Source organism: Monodelphis domestica, chromosome 5, assembly GCF_027887165.1.
Source record: "Monodelphis domestica isolate mMonDom1 chromosome 5, mMonDom1.pri, whole genome shotgun sequence".
Classification (NCBI taxonomy): domain Eukaryota; kingdom Metazoa; phylum Chordata; class Mammalia; order Didelphimorphia; family Didelphidae; genus Monodelphis; species Monodelphis domestica.
The window spans coordinates 125217636-125233085 of record NC_077231.1 but is presented as its reverse complement, the minus strand read 5'-3'; the positions used below and the strand labels follow the sequence as shown (position 1 = coordinate 125233085).

At 42.1% G+C, this 15450-nt stretch overlaps 1 protein-coding gene across 1 annotated transcript in view; it reads right to left on the bottom strand.

Annotated features, from left to right (window-relative positions):
• Positions 1–2534: 2534 nt before the first annotated feature.
• Positions 2535–15450, bottom strand: part of FOXJ2 (forkhead box J2) — a 31902-nt gene continuing 18986 nt past the window's right edge. Inside the window, exons 3-11 of the mRNA XM_001364264.4 lie at positions 14080–14154; positions 12591–12659; positions 12279–12419; positions 11691–11892; positions 9061–9426; positions 8180–8281; positions 6992–7201; positions 5799–5897; positions 2535–5082 (exon numbers count right to left, since the gene is read on the bottom strand). Of these exons, the coding sequence (XP_001364301.2) occupies positions 4994–5082; positions 5799–5897; positions 6992–7201; positions 8180–8281; positions 9061–9426; positions 11691–11892; positions 12279–12419; positions 12591–12659; positions 14080–14154 (1353 nt within the window). The 3' untranslated portion in view covers positions 2535–4993. The remainder of the gene's footprint in view (positions 5083–5798; positions 5898–6991; positions 7202–8179; positions 8282–9060; positions 9427–11690; positions 11893–12278; positions 12420–12590; positions 12660–14079; positions 14155–15450) is intronic.

Genomic DNA, 15450 nt, shown 5'->3' with positions numbered 1-15450 from the left:
TAGTCACTTGTCTCCCATAATTCCACATTGTCTTTCTTCCCACAGTTCCTCTGAAAGACTATTATTATATGGAAATAGGCTTTGAACAATGATAACCCAGTGGAGTTGCTTGTCAGCTCAGGGAGGGGGGAGGAAAGAGGGGTGGGAAAGATCATAAATCATGTAACCATGCAAAAACATTCTAAATTAATTAAAGTAAATAAAAGAAAGACTATTGTTAGTGATCTTAAGCATGTTTTCATGTGGTCCTTCAGTTTATAATTCTTCTGAAAATTTTTTTGCTCAAAGAGCCACACTTATGAAACTAAACTCAAACAGTGAATTTCCTAGAGTTGTATTTATCCAACATTCTCTCTTGGTATGATTAGAGATCTGGGAAAGTCTATGGATTGAAACTACATGGAAGATGTTTTTTGTTATTATGCATGATGATTAATTTGTCAATTCTATGCCAAGAGTAAAAGTACTTCATGCAATTTGAGCATGTCTATCTGATGCTGTAAGGAATCAGCTTCATTATGCTAACTTCAAATAACTAAGACTCCTTGAAATATATCTAGTTCAAGGAGGAAGTATTCGCCAGAACATGGCAGGCAGGAATGCCTACTTCTGCTTGGGCAAAATACTAATTTGCCTGCTTCCCTCTTGTCCTGGAAGAGGTGTGAAACTCTGAAGTATGTTGTATAGGGTTACTCAAGCCAGAGTGGTCATAGTGGAGAGTTCTGACAAAAGGTGATCCATTGGAGAAGGAAAAGGCAAATCTTATGGATGGTATTGAAATGCTAAAAGATATGACACTGGAAGATAAGTCCCTTAGGTTGGAGGGTGCCCAATATAGTCAACGAACATGAGCTTGGAGAGACTTCAGGAGACAGAAGGACCTGGCACATGCTATGGTCCATGAAGTTGAGGTTTCCCAAAGGAAAGCAGAGCTACAAGACAGAAGACTGTTGACTTTAAAAACCAGAGTTCAGCACTTGCACCCAATGAGGTTCATGTCCATAACCTCCAGGGAAGTGCACACCTCCCCAATGCCAAGTTCTTGTTGATGAACAGGATCAGGTGAGTGGCTAGCAATGACAACTAGTGGTAAAAATAAGTTGTGGTTTGGATGATTCACCCTCCTCCTCTCTTTTTTACTTGTATGCCAATGAGTATATTTCTCTTGGTGTTCTTCACATTCTTTGTTCTCTGCTTCCAAAACTTCCACACTGACTCATATGCCTAAAATAGCTTCAAACATTGCATTCCTTGTAGCATCCCTGCCCATCTCAAAATTCACTTCAAAGAACTCATCCCAAATGGAGAAAGATGAAGAAACAGAAGATATTTTGTAACCACTTCAAAATTAATTACTGACATACCTAGGAATATTATTAAACTTTTAAAATTATACATTTTTTGGATTTTCCTCAAAAGTTTAATAATATGCACATTTTCAGTGTTAAGATTGTCATAAATGTGTATGTCTTCCATGCCAAAATGAACAGGTAAATAACCATAACTTCTAAGTTTTATAGAGAGCCTAGCAAATCAATTTTATTAAAAAGAAATTATTAGCATATTATATTAATTCCCAGTGCTATTCTACAACTCTCAGGAAGTCCATTTCCATAATGCTGACTCAAATATCTATACACCTCTACTTCCTTCCTTTCTACTATAGCTCTCTACCATTACCTAACCCTTCAACAACTTTCCATTTCACTTGTCATCTATTTCATAATTGGGAAGAAAAAAATGTTTAGCATCAATTAAGTATAAGATACAGAAATGCAAAGATGAATGAGACATGGCCAATATTATGCAGACTTAAGACATGCAATCCAATCCTGCTGCCAGACAGCTAAGAATTCATTTGAATTCAGTAAGCATTTATTGAGAGCCAATTATGTGCTGGGAGCAAAGAACAAAGTTAAATTTCTACCAAGATTGAGAATGACTGGTAGAAAAGTTATGTTGGATGATGGTCGGAGGTACCTCTCAGCCCCTACCTGAAGAGTCTCATGGCAACTTCAAGAATTCTTTGGGGTAGCCTTAGGGAGGCTCTTCTAGATTTGACCAAGACTTAGGAACCCAGAGACAATTCAGAAGTGTGTTTGATGGTATCCTCTTAAAAGTTCTAAATGGCTTAGGAAGGTATTCTGAAGAAATTGAGACAAAATTGAGATTCCCTTAAGACTGAAACCCTTGAAGGAGTACTCTGCTCAGGAATCTTTAAAGTCTGTATTTTATTGGTATCCAACAGCTTCAGTCTTGTTTCAAACTTCCATGTATCCCCAGTGCCACACGTCAAGGGGATGGCTGATCCCCCAAGCAGTATTTCACTGTGGCTAATTGAACAATGAAAAAGCAGAGGGCATATACCTTTGACCTCTGACATTTTGGTGGGCCATCAAGCCTACAAAAAACTTCAGCTCTAATCAATCTCCATCCCTCTTTCTTGTCCTCCCTCACGCTCTTCCCAGGGATCAAAGATGAACCCAAATAAATGTATTTCACCAAACAAAAGTTTGACACTGGCACAAGAAGGGTCAACATTCTTTTTTGTTTGTTTTATTAAGAAAGCATGCAAAAAAAAAAATTGTGAGGCCAAACTCCTCCCCCACCCTTGCCCAGCCCACACTGATGCAAAGCATCATGAGTGTCATGAGGGAATCACCTAACCAGATACATGGGGGTTAAAAAGAGATAGGCAAGGAAGGGTGGATCTACACCAAGTACTTGCTCCCCTGCCCCCTCCTCCGTATCTTTTCTGCCACTTGTGAGCTCCTGCTATCACACATCACCCAATACAATGACAACTACATTTCACATTCAGCAAACAGTCTTCTTCAGCACACACTGGAGTTTTGAACCAACAAAGGAGTAGGGTGTTCTCCATTTCACTGGGGAGGGTTTGAGGTACAGAGACTTTTCCTATGCAACAGAATGGGGCTAAAGTTGGCAGAAGAGAGCTGGGAACCCAGGGGGCTGTCCTGATCACTAGGTCCTGCTCCCTCTGACTGCTCAGAATCTTGAAGTATGCCCATTTCCTGAAAGATGATTTGTGTCAGTGGCATATTTGCTTGTGCAAATAAGTTCACTCCTAAATATGCTGCATTTATCTAAAAGAGAAAGGGATTTAGAGGGAGAGAGGCTTGTGACTAGCAATAGTCACTGAGATCGGTGTTGAAGATGCTGACTACATAGAAGAGGAGGCCTTCCTCCTTGAATCCCTGAAATAGGATTAAAAGAACAGCCACTATGCCCCACTTGTGGGAGAGGTTCTCCCTCCAAAATGAGAAACATTTTGCCACCTGCACCTTAACTAATTGCCTTACCACACACAGTGGATTCATCCTCCACTCCATTTCCCTCTGACAAATAGTGACTAGTTCTTCCTGTCCTTATACCTCAATCCCATTTTATTTCTGCTGTGTAATAATGTACACCCAACTGAAGTCCTTTCTAAGGAAAGGAAAAAAGCAGAGAGGAGAAAAGATGTCTTGGAAATCTTGCAAATGGAACGGGAATGGAAGGTCCCGCATGGGAGTTTCAGGAATTGGAGAAGGGTCCCTGCCATTTCCATCCATTCCTACTTTTTGTAAGTGACAATATAAGGGATAAAGGTATAAATGTGTTCTCTCCAAAGTCCAGAATTAAACACTCAACATAAACTTTTCCCCAGACTAGCATGTGCTAATCAATGTATGACTTGCAATTGTTAAGGGAGACAAGTTATCACCAGAGCTTATTCTCTTCTGCCTCTTTCACTGTATTCCTCTCTTAAGTCTCCCTGTTCTTCTAAAGGCCATGGGAAAACCTCCAACACCAAGTAATATAGATTTAGAGATGAACCTTTGCCTCTGCAATAAAAATGTCCAGGAATTCCCCACTTGTACCTCCCAAGACACCTCCTCTCCTCTCAGCCCACACGCTGGTACCCCCGATGCCAGACCTTCCACTCTGATGCTTATTCTCCCTTCTGGGAAGATCAAAGGGACAGTTGGACTAAAGGGAAGACCAGAATGAAAAACCGACCACTGGACAAAAATATTAAAATTGTTGGGTGGTTGGTGGATATACTGGGATGCAATTTGCATATACAAATGAGATGTGGATTTAAAGAGGCGATTTAAAATGGAAAAAAAAAAGGCAAACACAGAAACCATCTCCCAAATGGAGTTAGGGTTGATGATCTCCACTCCCCACAAGTGCAGGGGTTGGGTTCCTTGGTTAAAATCAATTCCAATTCCTGGAGTTGTGTGCTGGGTGCCACAATAATGGCTGACTTCCCCAGGCAGTGCAACCCAGTTGGTTACCCACCACCTCTCTAGGAGTCTCCCAACACGCTGAACTTCTCTTACCCAATAAGAACCCTCCTTCTCTCCTGAAACCCCGCCTCCCTGATTCTAGGAACCAATCACCACCTATCTCACCTTTTACACCCCTGGATGTCCTCACTGGGGTCACTGAGCATCAGTGCTGGGCAAGTTCAGAATGGGGGAGGAAAGAGCAGCACCTCATAGACTCCGCCAGGATCGGTGGTGCCAGCACAGCCCCTTGGGCCCATCCACTTCCTCTCTCTAGCCCTGAACTGAGGTTGGACAGGGGCCGACAGGGGGTATTAGCACTGAATCTCCCTGCTGTAGAACCCCTGGGCACTACAGCCCTGCCGCCCAACCTGGGGATGACAATGATCCATGGCACCAGGGGCTGGAGGTTGGGGCCAGCAAAGTAATCAATAATATTATTAGTAATAACAATAATATAATAACAATAATAATAAAAGAATGGGGAGAAAGACAGGGAAGGCAGGGTTATCTTCGGCAGCATCTTGCAGTGGCTTCTCTGGCAAAGAGAAAAAAAGAAAAAGAGGAAATAGATATATATCTATATATCTATATATCTATGTACAGACTGGGGGAAGGGGAGCTGGGCTGGGGTTATTTCTAGATCCTTTCCCAGGGGTTCACCACCACTAGCCCTGGGGTCTTCAGTCTGTGTTGCACTAAGTGATCAAGTCCCAGTCGAAGTCATCCGGGATCTCCTCATTGGAACCAGGAGGTGGGACGGGTGGCCGGGGGACCAGATGATGGGCTGTTGAGAGGAAAAGGAAGAGGTAGAAGGATTGGCAAGTCGTTGCTTCCCTCTAGCTGGCAGAAGAAAAACCACCCCCGAGCAGGCCTTGAAGCTCGCACAAACCACTGCATGGTGCCTGTCTAGTTATTTATTATTCTCTTAGGGTTTGTTAGATGGTAAAATACAGTCAACTCAGTTACCAGGTGAATTAACCACCATGTATATTCCTCAGGGTAACATGGGGCTTTCTCCTCTCTACTAACCAACTGGTTTTGAAGTTGCTGGTAGCAGTGCTAATCTGACCAGGAGGGAAAGACAAGGAATGGGGAGGGAGAGATTGGACCTTGGTACAAAAGTACTGTCAGTAGGTACCCGTGTTTGTTTCTATTTGTTTCAAACTGAACATGTTTGAAAGCCTAAAATAAACTGTTTTAGATTGTCTGTTGTTTCGATATTATCCATTCTTTATTCCCTTTTTATTCATTAAAAAGAGAACTAACTCTAAATGAAATCTGCCCTTTAAAAAAAAAAGATGATTATAAAATTCTCTCTTTTGGAGGCAAATGGTCTTCTCCTAAAAATGCCAAGATGCACTCTTGGTTCCTTGAAAGCATATTGCAAGCCTCTCCTGCCCCACGGCTCTCTGAAGGCCATTAGAAAAGAAAGCACAAAGGAAAAAAAGTCTCCAGCCAAAGAGATTCCCCTTCTTGATGACTGGGTGAGCTATGACCTACCTGGACGGTTATATCCTGGAGAGTCCTGGGTAGGGATGGGGTACATGGGAGACGGGCCAGAGTAGATGTGGGGTGCTTGCGGGTGCCCATAAGAGTTCACTGAAAGAGACAAATAAGTTCATATTAAGACTTGGGCAGAGCTACTGACCTCACTGGAAGAATGCTGCCATAATAATCTCCCATATTTCCCTTTCTGGAAAGAATAAAAAAATCATTCATTAAGAACTTACTGTATACTGGACCCTGTGGATACAAACACAAAAGGAGCCTGCATTCCAATGGGGAGAGAGGGGATAACACATGCTGGGGTGTTTTGGTCTGGGGAGTTACAGGGCTGATGAGCAGAGCTATAGGGCAGCCAAAAGATACTGTTGCTTCTTTTCAGAAGCAATGATAGTATTCATTTTATTACTGTTCCCAGACTATGAGGTGGGAAGTGGGAGCAGGGGGGTGAGATATCGGATGACAATGTTGTGGATGTGAGGCTCTCCCAATCACGGTGCACAAACTTCTGTAAGGACTGACCCGAGAACCTTCTCCAAAAGCTACCAGCCCTCACTTACTGGACAAGAAGGACAAAAAGACCTAAATGCTAGGATTATGGAATACTAAAGGCATTAGGAGGAAGCTACCGTGGGAATTCTTTTAAGAACCCAGTACCTTGCTTTCTTCATTTAAGAATGATGAATTACTCAGGACTGCAGAGCCACTTGAACCCCTTTAGGGAAAGGGGGGCATAAAATAGGTTGGAAAGACTGATGTACAAGAGAGAAATGAGGGTGTGCCCTGAGCCAGTTCTTCTGCTCCAAATACTTTTGTTTTCCAAACTAGATTATGGTCTTTGGGAACAATCATAGATTTATAGATGAAAGGGATCTCAGAAGTCTTTGATTTGGTTCCTTCATCTTACAAGTGATTTCCCAAGGTCACATAAGTACTAAGCAACTGTACCAGGCCCTGAACACAAGCGTTCTGATGCAAAATCCAGTCTTGCTTCCACCAGACAAGCAGGAATTATTTTCTGCTAATATTCCACTGCCACATCTACAGGCACAAGTGCCTGGACACCAGGAGATCATGATGCTCTCCTATGCCCTGTCATTACTCCTACCCATCCATCCACTTCCCCACTCCCTACCTTGGTCAGTTTCCCAGCCTCTGTCTGCCCTCAGGGTTCGGGTTCTGCCTGTTACCTTGGTTTATTGCAGACTCCTGCTTGCCGCTGGTCAGGGCACAGGTGTCAGCAATTCTAGCAGGGGGTGGTGGCTGGTGGGGACCCCCTGGGTGGGGCAGCTGGCCAGTCTGGGTAAGGAATTGGTTGAGGGAGTCACAGAGATTGGCAATGTGGTGCTGGTCCAAGCTCCAGTTCTTTCTTTCTGCCTGCCGGAGGCTCTCCATTAGTTCTGCAAAACAAGGAAAGCATATGACCTCTGGCCCTAAAGGATAACCCCTACCCATTTGTTATTTCTATCTTACAGACCCCAGCTCCTGTCCTAGGCTTTCCCCATTCTCAGGCACACATTACCTCTCATTGTTTTTTCCCCCTTTACACCACAGGTAAAAAACTAAATGTCTGTATGGTATAAATCACTATCATTATTGAAAAGTAATAATAATGATGACATACATTTGCATTCATATTCATGATCTCTCAACAGTACTGTGAGGTAACACAAGATACCTACTATTATTTTAATTACGTGGGTGAGAAAATGAGGCCTAGAGAGGTCAAAGGATCATAGGCTCTAAGCTGTAGAGATCTCAGAAGCCACCATATCCAACCCTCTCATTTGACGAGATCAGAGAAAAGAAGTCTGAGGAGGTTTAGAGACTTGTCTGTGACCATAGGTATAGTCAGAGGTGAATCCAAGCCTAGAACCCAGTTCCTCTGACTACTGGTCAGAAGGAATCTGACTGTTTCTAGTAGGGCAAACCCCAGTGATAGAATAACTGTTAGAATAACTCTAATCAATCTGCAGGCATTTATTAAGTATCGACCACAACCAGGGGGTGGCATGGTGGGGGGTTGTACATAGATAGAATGAAACAGGGTATTTTTTTATTTGGGAATGTTTAAAGTAGTGGCCAGAGGAAACAGGAAAGATTTCATGCAGAAAACAAACTTGAATCTTGAGGGAAACTACTTATTCTAATAGGGTAACAGTCCAGGACAGAATTAATGAAGGCCTGAACCAGAGTGGAGTCTTTGAGGAGAAAGAGAAGGAAGAGAGTACAAGAGATGTACAGGAAGTAAAAAAAGGCAAGATTTGGCAACTGATTAGATATTTGGGATAAATGACGAAGATCCTGGGGTTTCAGACCCGGGGATTAGAAAGATGATGGCACCTTCTCGCCTCAGGTTTCTCCCTGTGGCCACTAACCTGAAAAATGGGACTGCTCAATGCTGGACCAGTTAAGCCGATTAACCATCTTGAAGCTTTCTTTCAGGGAGTCAATGTTGGAGCACCAGTCAGAAGGAAATGCTGCACAGAAGGAACAAAGGGCAAAATTAGGTGAAGTCAGATGTGGGACTGCACACAGCTTCTAGAGGAGTAATTATGATGGTCATGATTCCAGAGTCACTTACAGGTTATCATGAAGTCAGGGAATGCCTTCCCTGGAAACCTTTAGGAATAGGAGAGCCAAGTGAAAGGTTTAGACCCCATTTTGCCTGAGATCAGAAGTGTGGGAGGATTCTAGCCAGTTCAAAAATTCTATACTATGAATAATCAGCTTTAAGTAGCATCTTCCCCTTTGGGAGGGATATTGTGAGATACTGGATCTGGTGGGCTCAGAAAAGAAGTTATAAAGCTGGGGTTCTTAACCTGAGGTAAACAAGTCCCTCTGAAAGAGTCTAAGGTTCAATTTCAGAAGATCTGGGAATGAATACATTTCCATTTTCACTAACCTCTAACTGAAACTTAACATTTTCTTTTATTATGAATTAAAGACAAAACAAAGAAAATATTATTCTAAGAAGAGGTCCATAGACTTCACCAGACTGATAAAGAGGTCCATGACACAAAACCCAATTTTAATGGGGTTCAATTTTCTTACAAACAATAATAGCTCAATTATAAAAAAGGTTCTAAGGTTCAGAGAGTGCTTTACACGCAATATTATAGTTGATTCTAATGACTCTGTTAAGTATATGCAACGAGGTATGATTACCTCCATTATACCAATAAGTAAACAAGTTCAGGTCCCCCGCTCCCCGAAGAGCCACAGAGCAGGAGGATCTTCCCCACCATTCTTTACTCACCAAAACCAGTACTATTGATGGAAGCCTGGGACTGGGTCTGCTGCTGGGGGGGCGGCGGCTGCTGGGGGGGATGCGGGTGGGGGTGATGCTGATGGGGATGGTAGCCTACATGCTGCAGTGGGGGTGGGTGCATGGCCATCACAGAGGGTGTTCCGTAGCTGTCTGCCCCGGGCTGCTTCCCTCCTGGGGGGGGGCAGCCCTCGGGGCTGGGAGTATGCAGTGAAGGGGTCGCCCCTACGGAGGAAGGGCCTTGTGCTGGTGGCTGCTGCTGAGACTGCTGGGGGGGCTGCTGCTGCTGGGGCGCTTGCTGGTACATGTAGTAGTTGTGATTGGAAGGCTGCATGTCCCCCAGGAGAGATGAGAAACCTGCAGAGAAGGAAGAAAGAAGTGACCGGGGCGTCCCGAGCAAGGAGGGCAGATCGCAAAGGAACAAGGGCCGGGAAGAATCCCTGTAAAATCTTGTAGACTCCTGTGGGAGGAGGCAGAGCTCGGAGCTGGACCTAGGTGCACAGCCTATGGGGCTGCAGCTAATGTTTACCCAGCAAGGGCTGGGCATGAGCCTGATGACCCATTTATTTTACCAGGCTTCTGCCATGTACCAGGCACTGTTAGGAGTTTGTAGAGCTTCCTGGAGCATCAGCAAAGACCCATGTAGGACCAAACCATGTTATGCCATCTTTTCAGGATATCCACCCAGAACTACAAATCAGCTTGTGCTCAAAAGTCAAAAGGGGCCCATTGGGAAGCAGATCAAGGGCTGAATACAAATCAACACTATGGAAATGAGGCTTTTCTATCCCACACTTGGCCCCTTTCCTCATCTTTCTGTCCCTTCCATGCTTGTACTGCTCACTGTCACTGGAGTAGTACCATGAATACTCTTAGAGGGAAAAGCTAGGGAGGGAAAGACAATTAGAGATTATTTTGGCAATCCACTCAAAATTAAATCAGAATCAATATCCTGTCAGATTACTCAGTTGGCACCCTGACCCAGTCAGATTTCCTATATAGCTGTCTTTTGTGTTGCTCAAATCATCACCCCATGCACAAAGAGATGCTGTCACATCCATATACATGAAAACTCTGATCCAGAAGGCCATCTCCAAGTGATGCCTCCACTTCCTCTCCTTTCACTCCCTTCTAGACTCTTAATTGCCACATCCAGTGGCCTTTTCTCAATTCTTCCCCTCCTTGACCTCTGTCTCCTGCCTTCACAGATCGTCTTCTCTCTGATATTCTCTTTTGTCTAGGTTTTGGGTTATTCCATTTTTTCATCTTCAGCCTTTTGCTTCTAGCTATCTCCTATGCCTGGAATTTCCTTCCTCCGTGCTTCCCTGGTTTCCTTCAAATCTTCAGATTAAATTGTATCTTCTATAGTTAGACTTGCACTGTCCCTTCCCTCTGCTGGTTAGTTCTTATTTATCCTGGACATAGCTTGTTTGCTCATAGTTATTTGTATGTTCTCTTTCCCATCAGATTGAGAATTCCTTGAGGATAAGGACTATGTTCTGCCTTTCTGTGCATATCCAACCCAAGCAATAAGTGCTTACTAAATATTTATGGAGTGAGTGACTTAATTTTACCTCCAAATCCCTCCTGAAAAAAAAAAGGGGGCATGTACAGAGAATTATTATCAACTCCAAAGATGCCTCAAAGCTCCTGTATTCAAAATTTAAATTGCTCTAAGGGTGCTGTACTACTCCAGTGACAACACTGCCCTCTGGGGTCCATCTCCTCAATGACTGACAAGACTCATCCTGTGATTGACCAGATTATGTTCATCTCCAACTCAATATTTGGGGACAATATTCTGACAGGAGTCAGTATTTGTGAACTGAATAATCTTATTCCTGGAAAACTGAAAAGTAACACTCAGGAGAGTTGTGACATTAATGCACTGTTGGTGGAACTGTGAACTGGTCTGGCCACTGTAGAAAGCAATTTGGAACTCTGCTTAAAAAGTTATAAGACTCCATGTACTCTTGTGATATTACTACAAGACCTATACCCCACCCAAAGAGTTCAAAGAAAGAGGAAAAATATCTGCCAATATCTAAATATTTATAGTCACTCCTTTTGTGATTGCAAAATTAACTGGAAATTGAGGGGATGGACTGGGGAATTACCGATCAAATGATGGAATACAAGTGTAATGAAATATTCTCATATCACAAAAAATGCTGAAAAGAATGGTTTATAAAGAAATGTGGGAAGACTTGTTTGAATTGATGCAGAGTGATGTGATCAGAGTAAGAACAATTTATATGACAATGACGCTGTAAAATCAGTAGGAGGGAAACTACAAATATGGAATGTCATGCACATCTTAAGTCATGGTCACTGGCTGGCTTTATGAAAATGTTTGGATTTTATTTTGTTTTGTTTAAAGGGACAGAGAGAAAAAGAAGGGGAAATGATGGTAGTATTTTTAAAAGTCACCAATAAAACTTTTTAAAGAAAGTTCTTCATCAGAACTAAGTTAGTGCTCTGTTCTAAACATCTTCATCTTGTTTAGCCCCCTGACAAGTCTCCATCTCTCCCTTGCTCCAAAAGCAACAAAGACAAAGAGACATCCTTTTGTCCCAAAGAAAGAATAGAATCCATGACCCCCATTCCAACCAACAACTCACCATGTGGGGAAGAGGAAGAGGAAGATTTCTCTAGCATGGACTTGTAAAGGTTTCGAAAGGACCAGCTCAGATCCTGAAAGTTTATCTCCGAGTAGGAGAATTTGAAGTCGTGATTGGTACTATATAATGGAGGTGGCCCATCGGCCCCATCTCGTCCTGGACCACCAGCTGCAACCACGGCACCATCCACAGGTCCCGAACCCTACAACCAGAGGCCATAGCCATAGTTGAAAAACTAGGACAGTCTTTCTCAACTAGCTGAGATTCTTTATCCTTTCTCTCTCCCAGGAATTCTTCTTTGTCCTCTTTGGCTCCTTTCTCCTATTTTCTCTCCTTCCTTACTCTGTTTTGCTTATGCCTTTTCTTATCACACTTGCTTTCTTCCTTTTACCAGACTTTTCTGTCTTCCGGTTTTGCAACTATTATATTCCTCTTCTGACTTTGCCACTCTTCTCCATCTTTTCTCCTTCCTTTCCCATCCCTCATTTTCTCTCTTCTTTTTCACAGCCTCTGCCTGCTTCCTTCCTCCCTATCCCTGCACCTTTTCCCTTCTATCTCCACTCGATCCCCATCTCATCTCTTCCCTACCTGGTTAAAACTGGTGATAGGGGTGGTGCTCTGCAGTGACATCTGACTATTTCCTTCAGGAGACAGGGAGGCTTCTCCGCTCCCTGGGACACCTCCTCGTGGGCTCTTACTCGCTTCCTGTTCTGGGGAGTCCTGGGACAGCTGTATGTTGGTAAAAATGAATAAGAAGTTGGAAAATTATCAGAAAAGCACAGAAAAAGCATGTTCCCAATACCCTTGGATTCACTGTCTATCTATGTTCAGGCTCTGACCAACTTGGGCGGAAAATGAGGTGAGAAGTGGTCCAAGAGACACTTTGGGGCAAGAACTTACTTCATCATCTGGAGGATGCCGCCTCTTTCGAGAGATGTCAGGACAGGTGTCGATTGTCCAATAAGAGCCCTGAAAGCAAATTCCATAACAAAAGATGTGAGAATCATTAGCTTGGGGTAGAGAAGGGACATGTTTACACTATATATAGTACCAGGGTGAGAGAAATAGTAAAAGAAAGGTTCAAGTCATCTCTCCAAGGTACTGTTTGATGTTAGGGAAAAGAGCTTGAAAAGGGAACATTAGGTATGTCAAATATGGCCCGGAGGCAGGCTCTTAAGATATTGCAACAGTCTAATTTATAAGCTCCGTGTGGGCTAGTAAAAGTATTAGGGGTAGAGCAAGTTGAAAATAGTACAAAAGGCTATAAAGTCTTTACTTAATTCTCCCTGTGTGATCTCAGGCAAATCCCTACCTTTCTTAGGGCCTCAAAAATCCCTATTTATGAAATAAATATAATAATGTACTCTTTCTTTTATAAAATTAATTTATCATTTCAGAAAGTTTTTAAAATAGCATCACACAATGGGTTCAAATCAAGAAAACATCTAATGCCCAGTGGACTTACGCGTTGGCTATGGGGGGTGGGGGGGGGGAGGAAAAGAAAATTATCTATGTCTTTAACGAATAATGCTTGGAAATGATCAAATAAAATATATTTAAAAAAAAATAAAAGATGGGAAATCAAAATGGAACAAAATATAGCATTTAAAAAAAAAAAAGATGGACATAGCATCTGAATATCATAGAATGGGCACTTGCTTCTGTTTAGACCTCAGCAAACCATCCACTTTATTCCAAATCCCAAATAAAATGTTAAGTTTATAGTATGATTCTATGTAGCAGTGGGTCCATGAACCTAGTTTGATCTGTTTATGTTCTATTTATATGCTATATTTTGTTGAAGTTCATTAAAATCATCAAAGCGAAAAAAAAAAATAAAATAAAATAAAATAGCATCACAGAGAGCAGCTAGGTGGCTCAGTGGATGGAGAGCCAGGCCTGGAGATGGGAGGTCCTGGGTTCAAACCTGGACCAAGCTAGCTGTGTGACCCTAGACAAGTCACTTAACCCCTATTACTTAGCCATTACTGTTCTTCTGCCTTGGAACCCAATACACAGTACTGACTCTAAGAAAGAAGGTAAGGGTTTTTTGTTTAAAAAAAAAAAACAGCATCACAGAATTACTGGCAATAAATGGCTGTAAAGGTCAAGAAGTCTCAAGAAAAAAACAAGTTTTCCAAATAGAGGAGCACCAATGTTAATACTGTTCTTAAAGCTCTATAGAAATGGACTCCACGGCCCGCCTTAATCACCAATTCCAGAGCAACATCACATCACAAGTTTAATGATATTCAAAATGAGAAAATAAAGGTGATGGTCTGATTAACAATACTTCCTCTTATGGGGCATTAAAATGTACAGGACGCCTCAGTGACTAACCATCCTCTAATTCTTCCCACTCTTCTCAAAGGTTTTAGCAACAACTCACCTTCCCAGGGTCATCCCGAGGTCTCGGCACCTTCCGGAAACATTTATTGAGAGAAAGGTTGTGACGAATTGAGTTCTAGGGACATAAGGGGAAAAAATCAAGTTTCAGGGTTGCATGAGGCAGAACACTGCTTCTTAAGTTACAAGGGGATGGCAGAATGGAGCAGAGTTAGGTAAAGGTACAAAAATAATAATAATAATATCAACCCTGAAAGATAACAGATTTGTTTTGCTTGGCTCGCCTTATTTGTTACAAAGGAGGGCTCCACTGAGAAGGTGGGAGAATCACTGGAAAGTGATAGGTATAAAAGAAAGAGTATCCATAAAACCACATAGATAAAGGAAGTCAGGATAGCAGAACTTAAATTAATGAATGCACCAAGCCCTCTTGTCTTTAGACCTTTTATGAGGACCCATATCACCCTCTTCACTGGAGAGAAGAGATGGCCTGCTGTGCAGAATGAAAGATAGACATTCAGACAGGATTGCCGAGTTGCTTTGGTCATTTTTATACATTATAAGAGAGTATTCCAGGCGATTTGAAACTATGCCCAAAGGGCTTTCTTTGTGGTGGCAAATAATTGGAAACGAAAGGGATGCCCATCAGTTGGGGAATGGCTGAACAAGTTGTGGCATATGATGGTGATGGAATATGTACTATAAGGAATAATGAACTGTTTGATTTCTAAAAGAACTGGAAACAACTCCATGAACTGATGTGGGGTGAAATGAGCAGAACCAGGAGAATATCATACACAGTAACTGAAACACTGTGGCATGACCATAAATGTGATACTTTGCTATGAAGAGCATGCGATAATCCAGGACAATTCTGAGGGATTTATGAGAAAGAATGCAACCCACATCAAGAGAAGGAACTGTGGGAGTAGAAATCCAGAAGAAAACATATGATTTATCACTTGTTTATATGGGTATTGATTTGGGGTTTTGGTTTTAAAAGATGACTCTATTACAAAAAATAATAATATGGAAATAGGTTTTGAGTGACAATATATGTATAACCCAGTAGGGAAAAAAAATATTCTATGAGATGAGGATCCTGAGAAATTAACAGCAATTTTTAAAAAGCATCAACAAAGACTTTAAAAACACCAACAGAAGTAAAGATAAATAAGGTAGGATTAAAGTCAATCTCTAATACTCCAGTAGGAGTTTTCTTATAACAAAAAGGACATATCCAGAAAATAATACCAAATACTTTTGGAAAAAGGTTTCAACAACAAAGGATAAAATAAGAGGAAAATAGGAACCAAGTCTCTTTGTCCCCTCAAAAACAAGCAGCACAAACCAGCAACTGAAAGGATGCCTTATTAATAAATCCCCAAACTGGAGGATATGTGCAAAGAAAAAG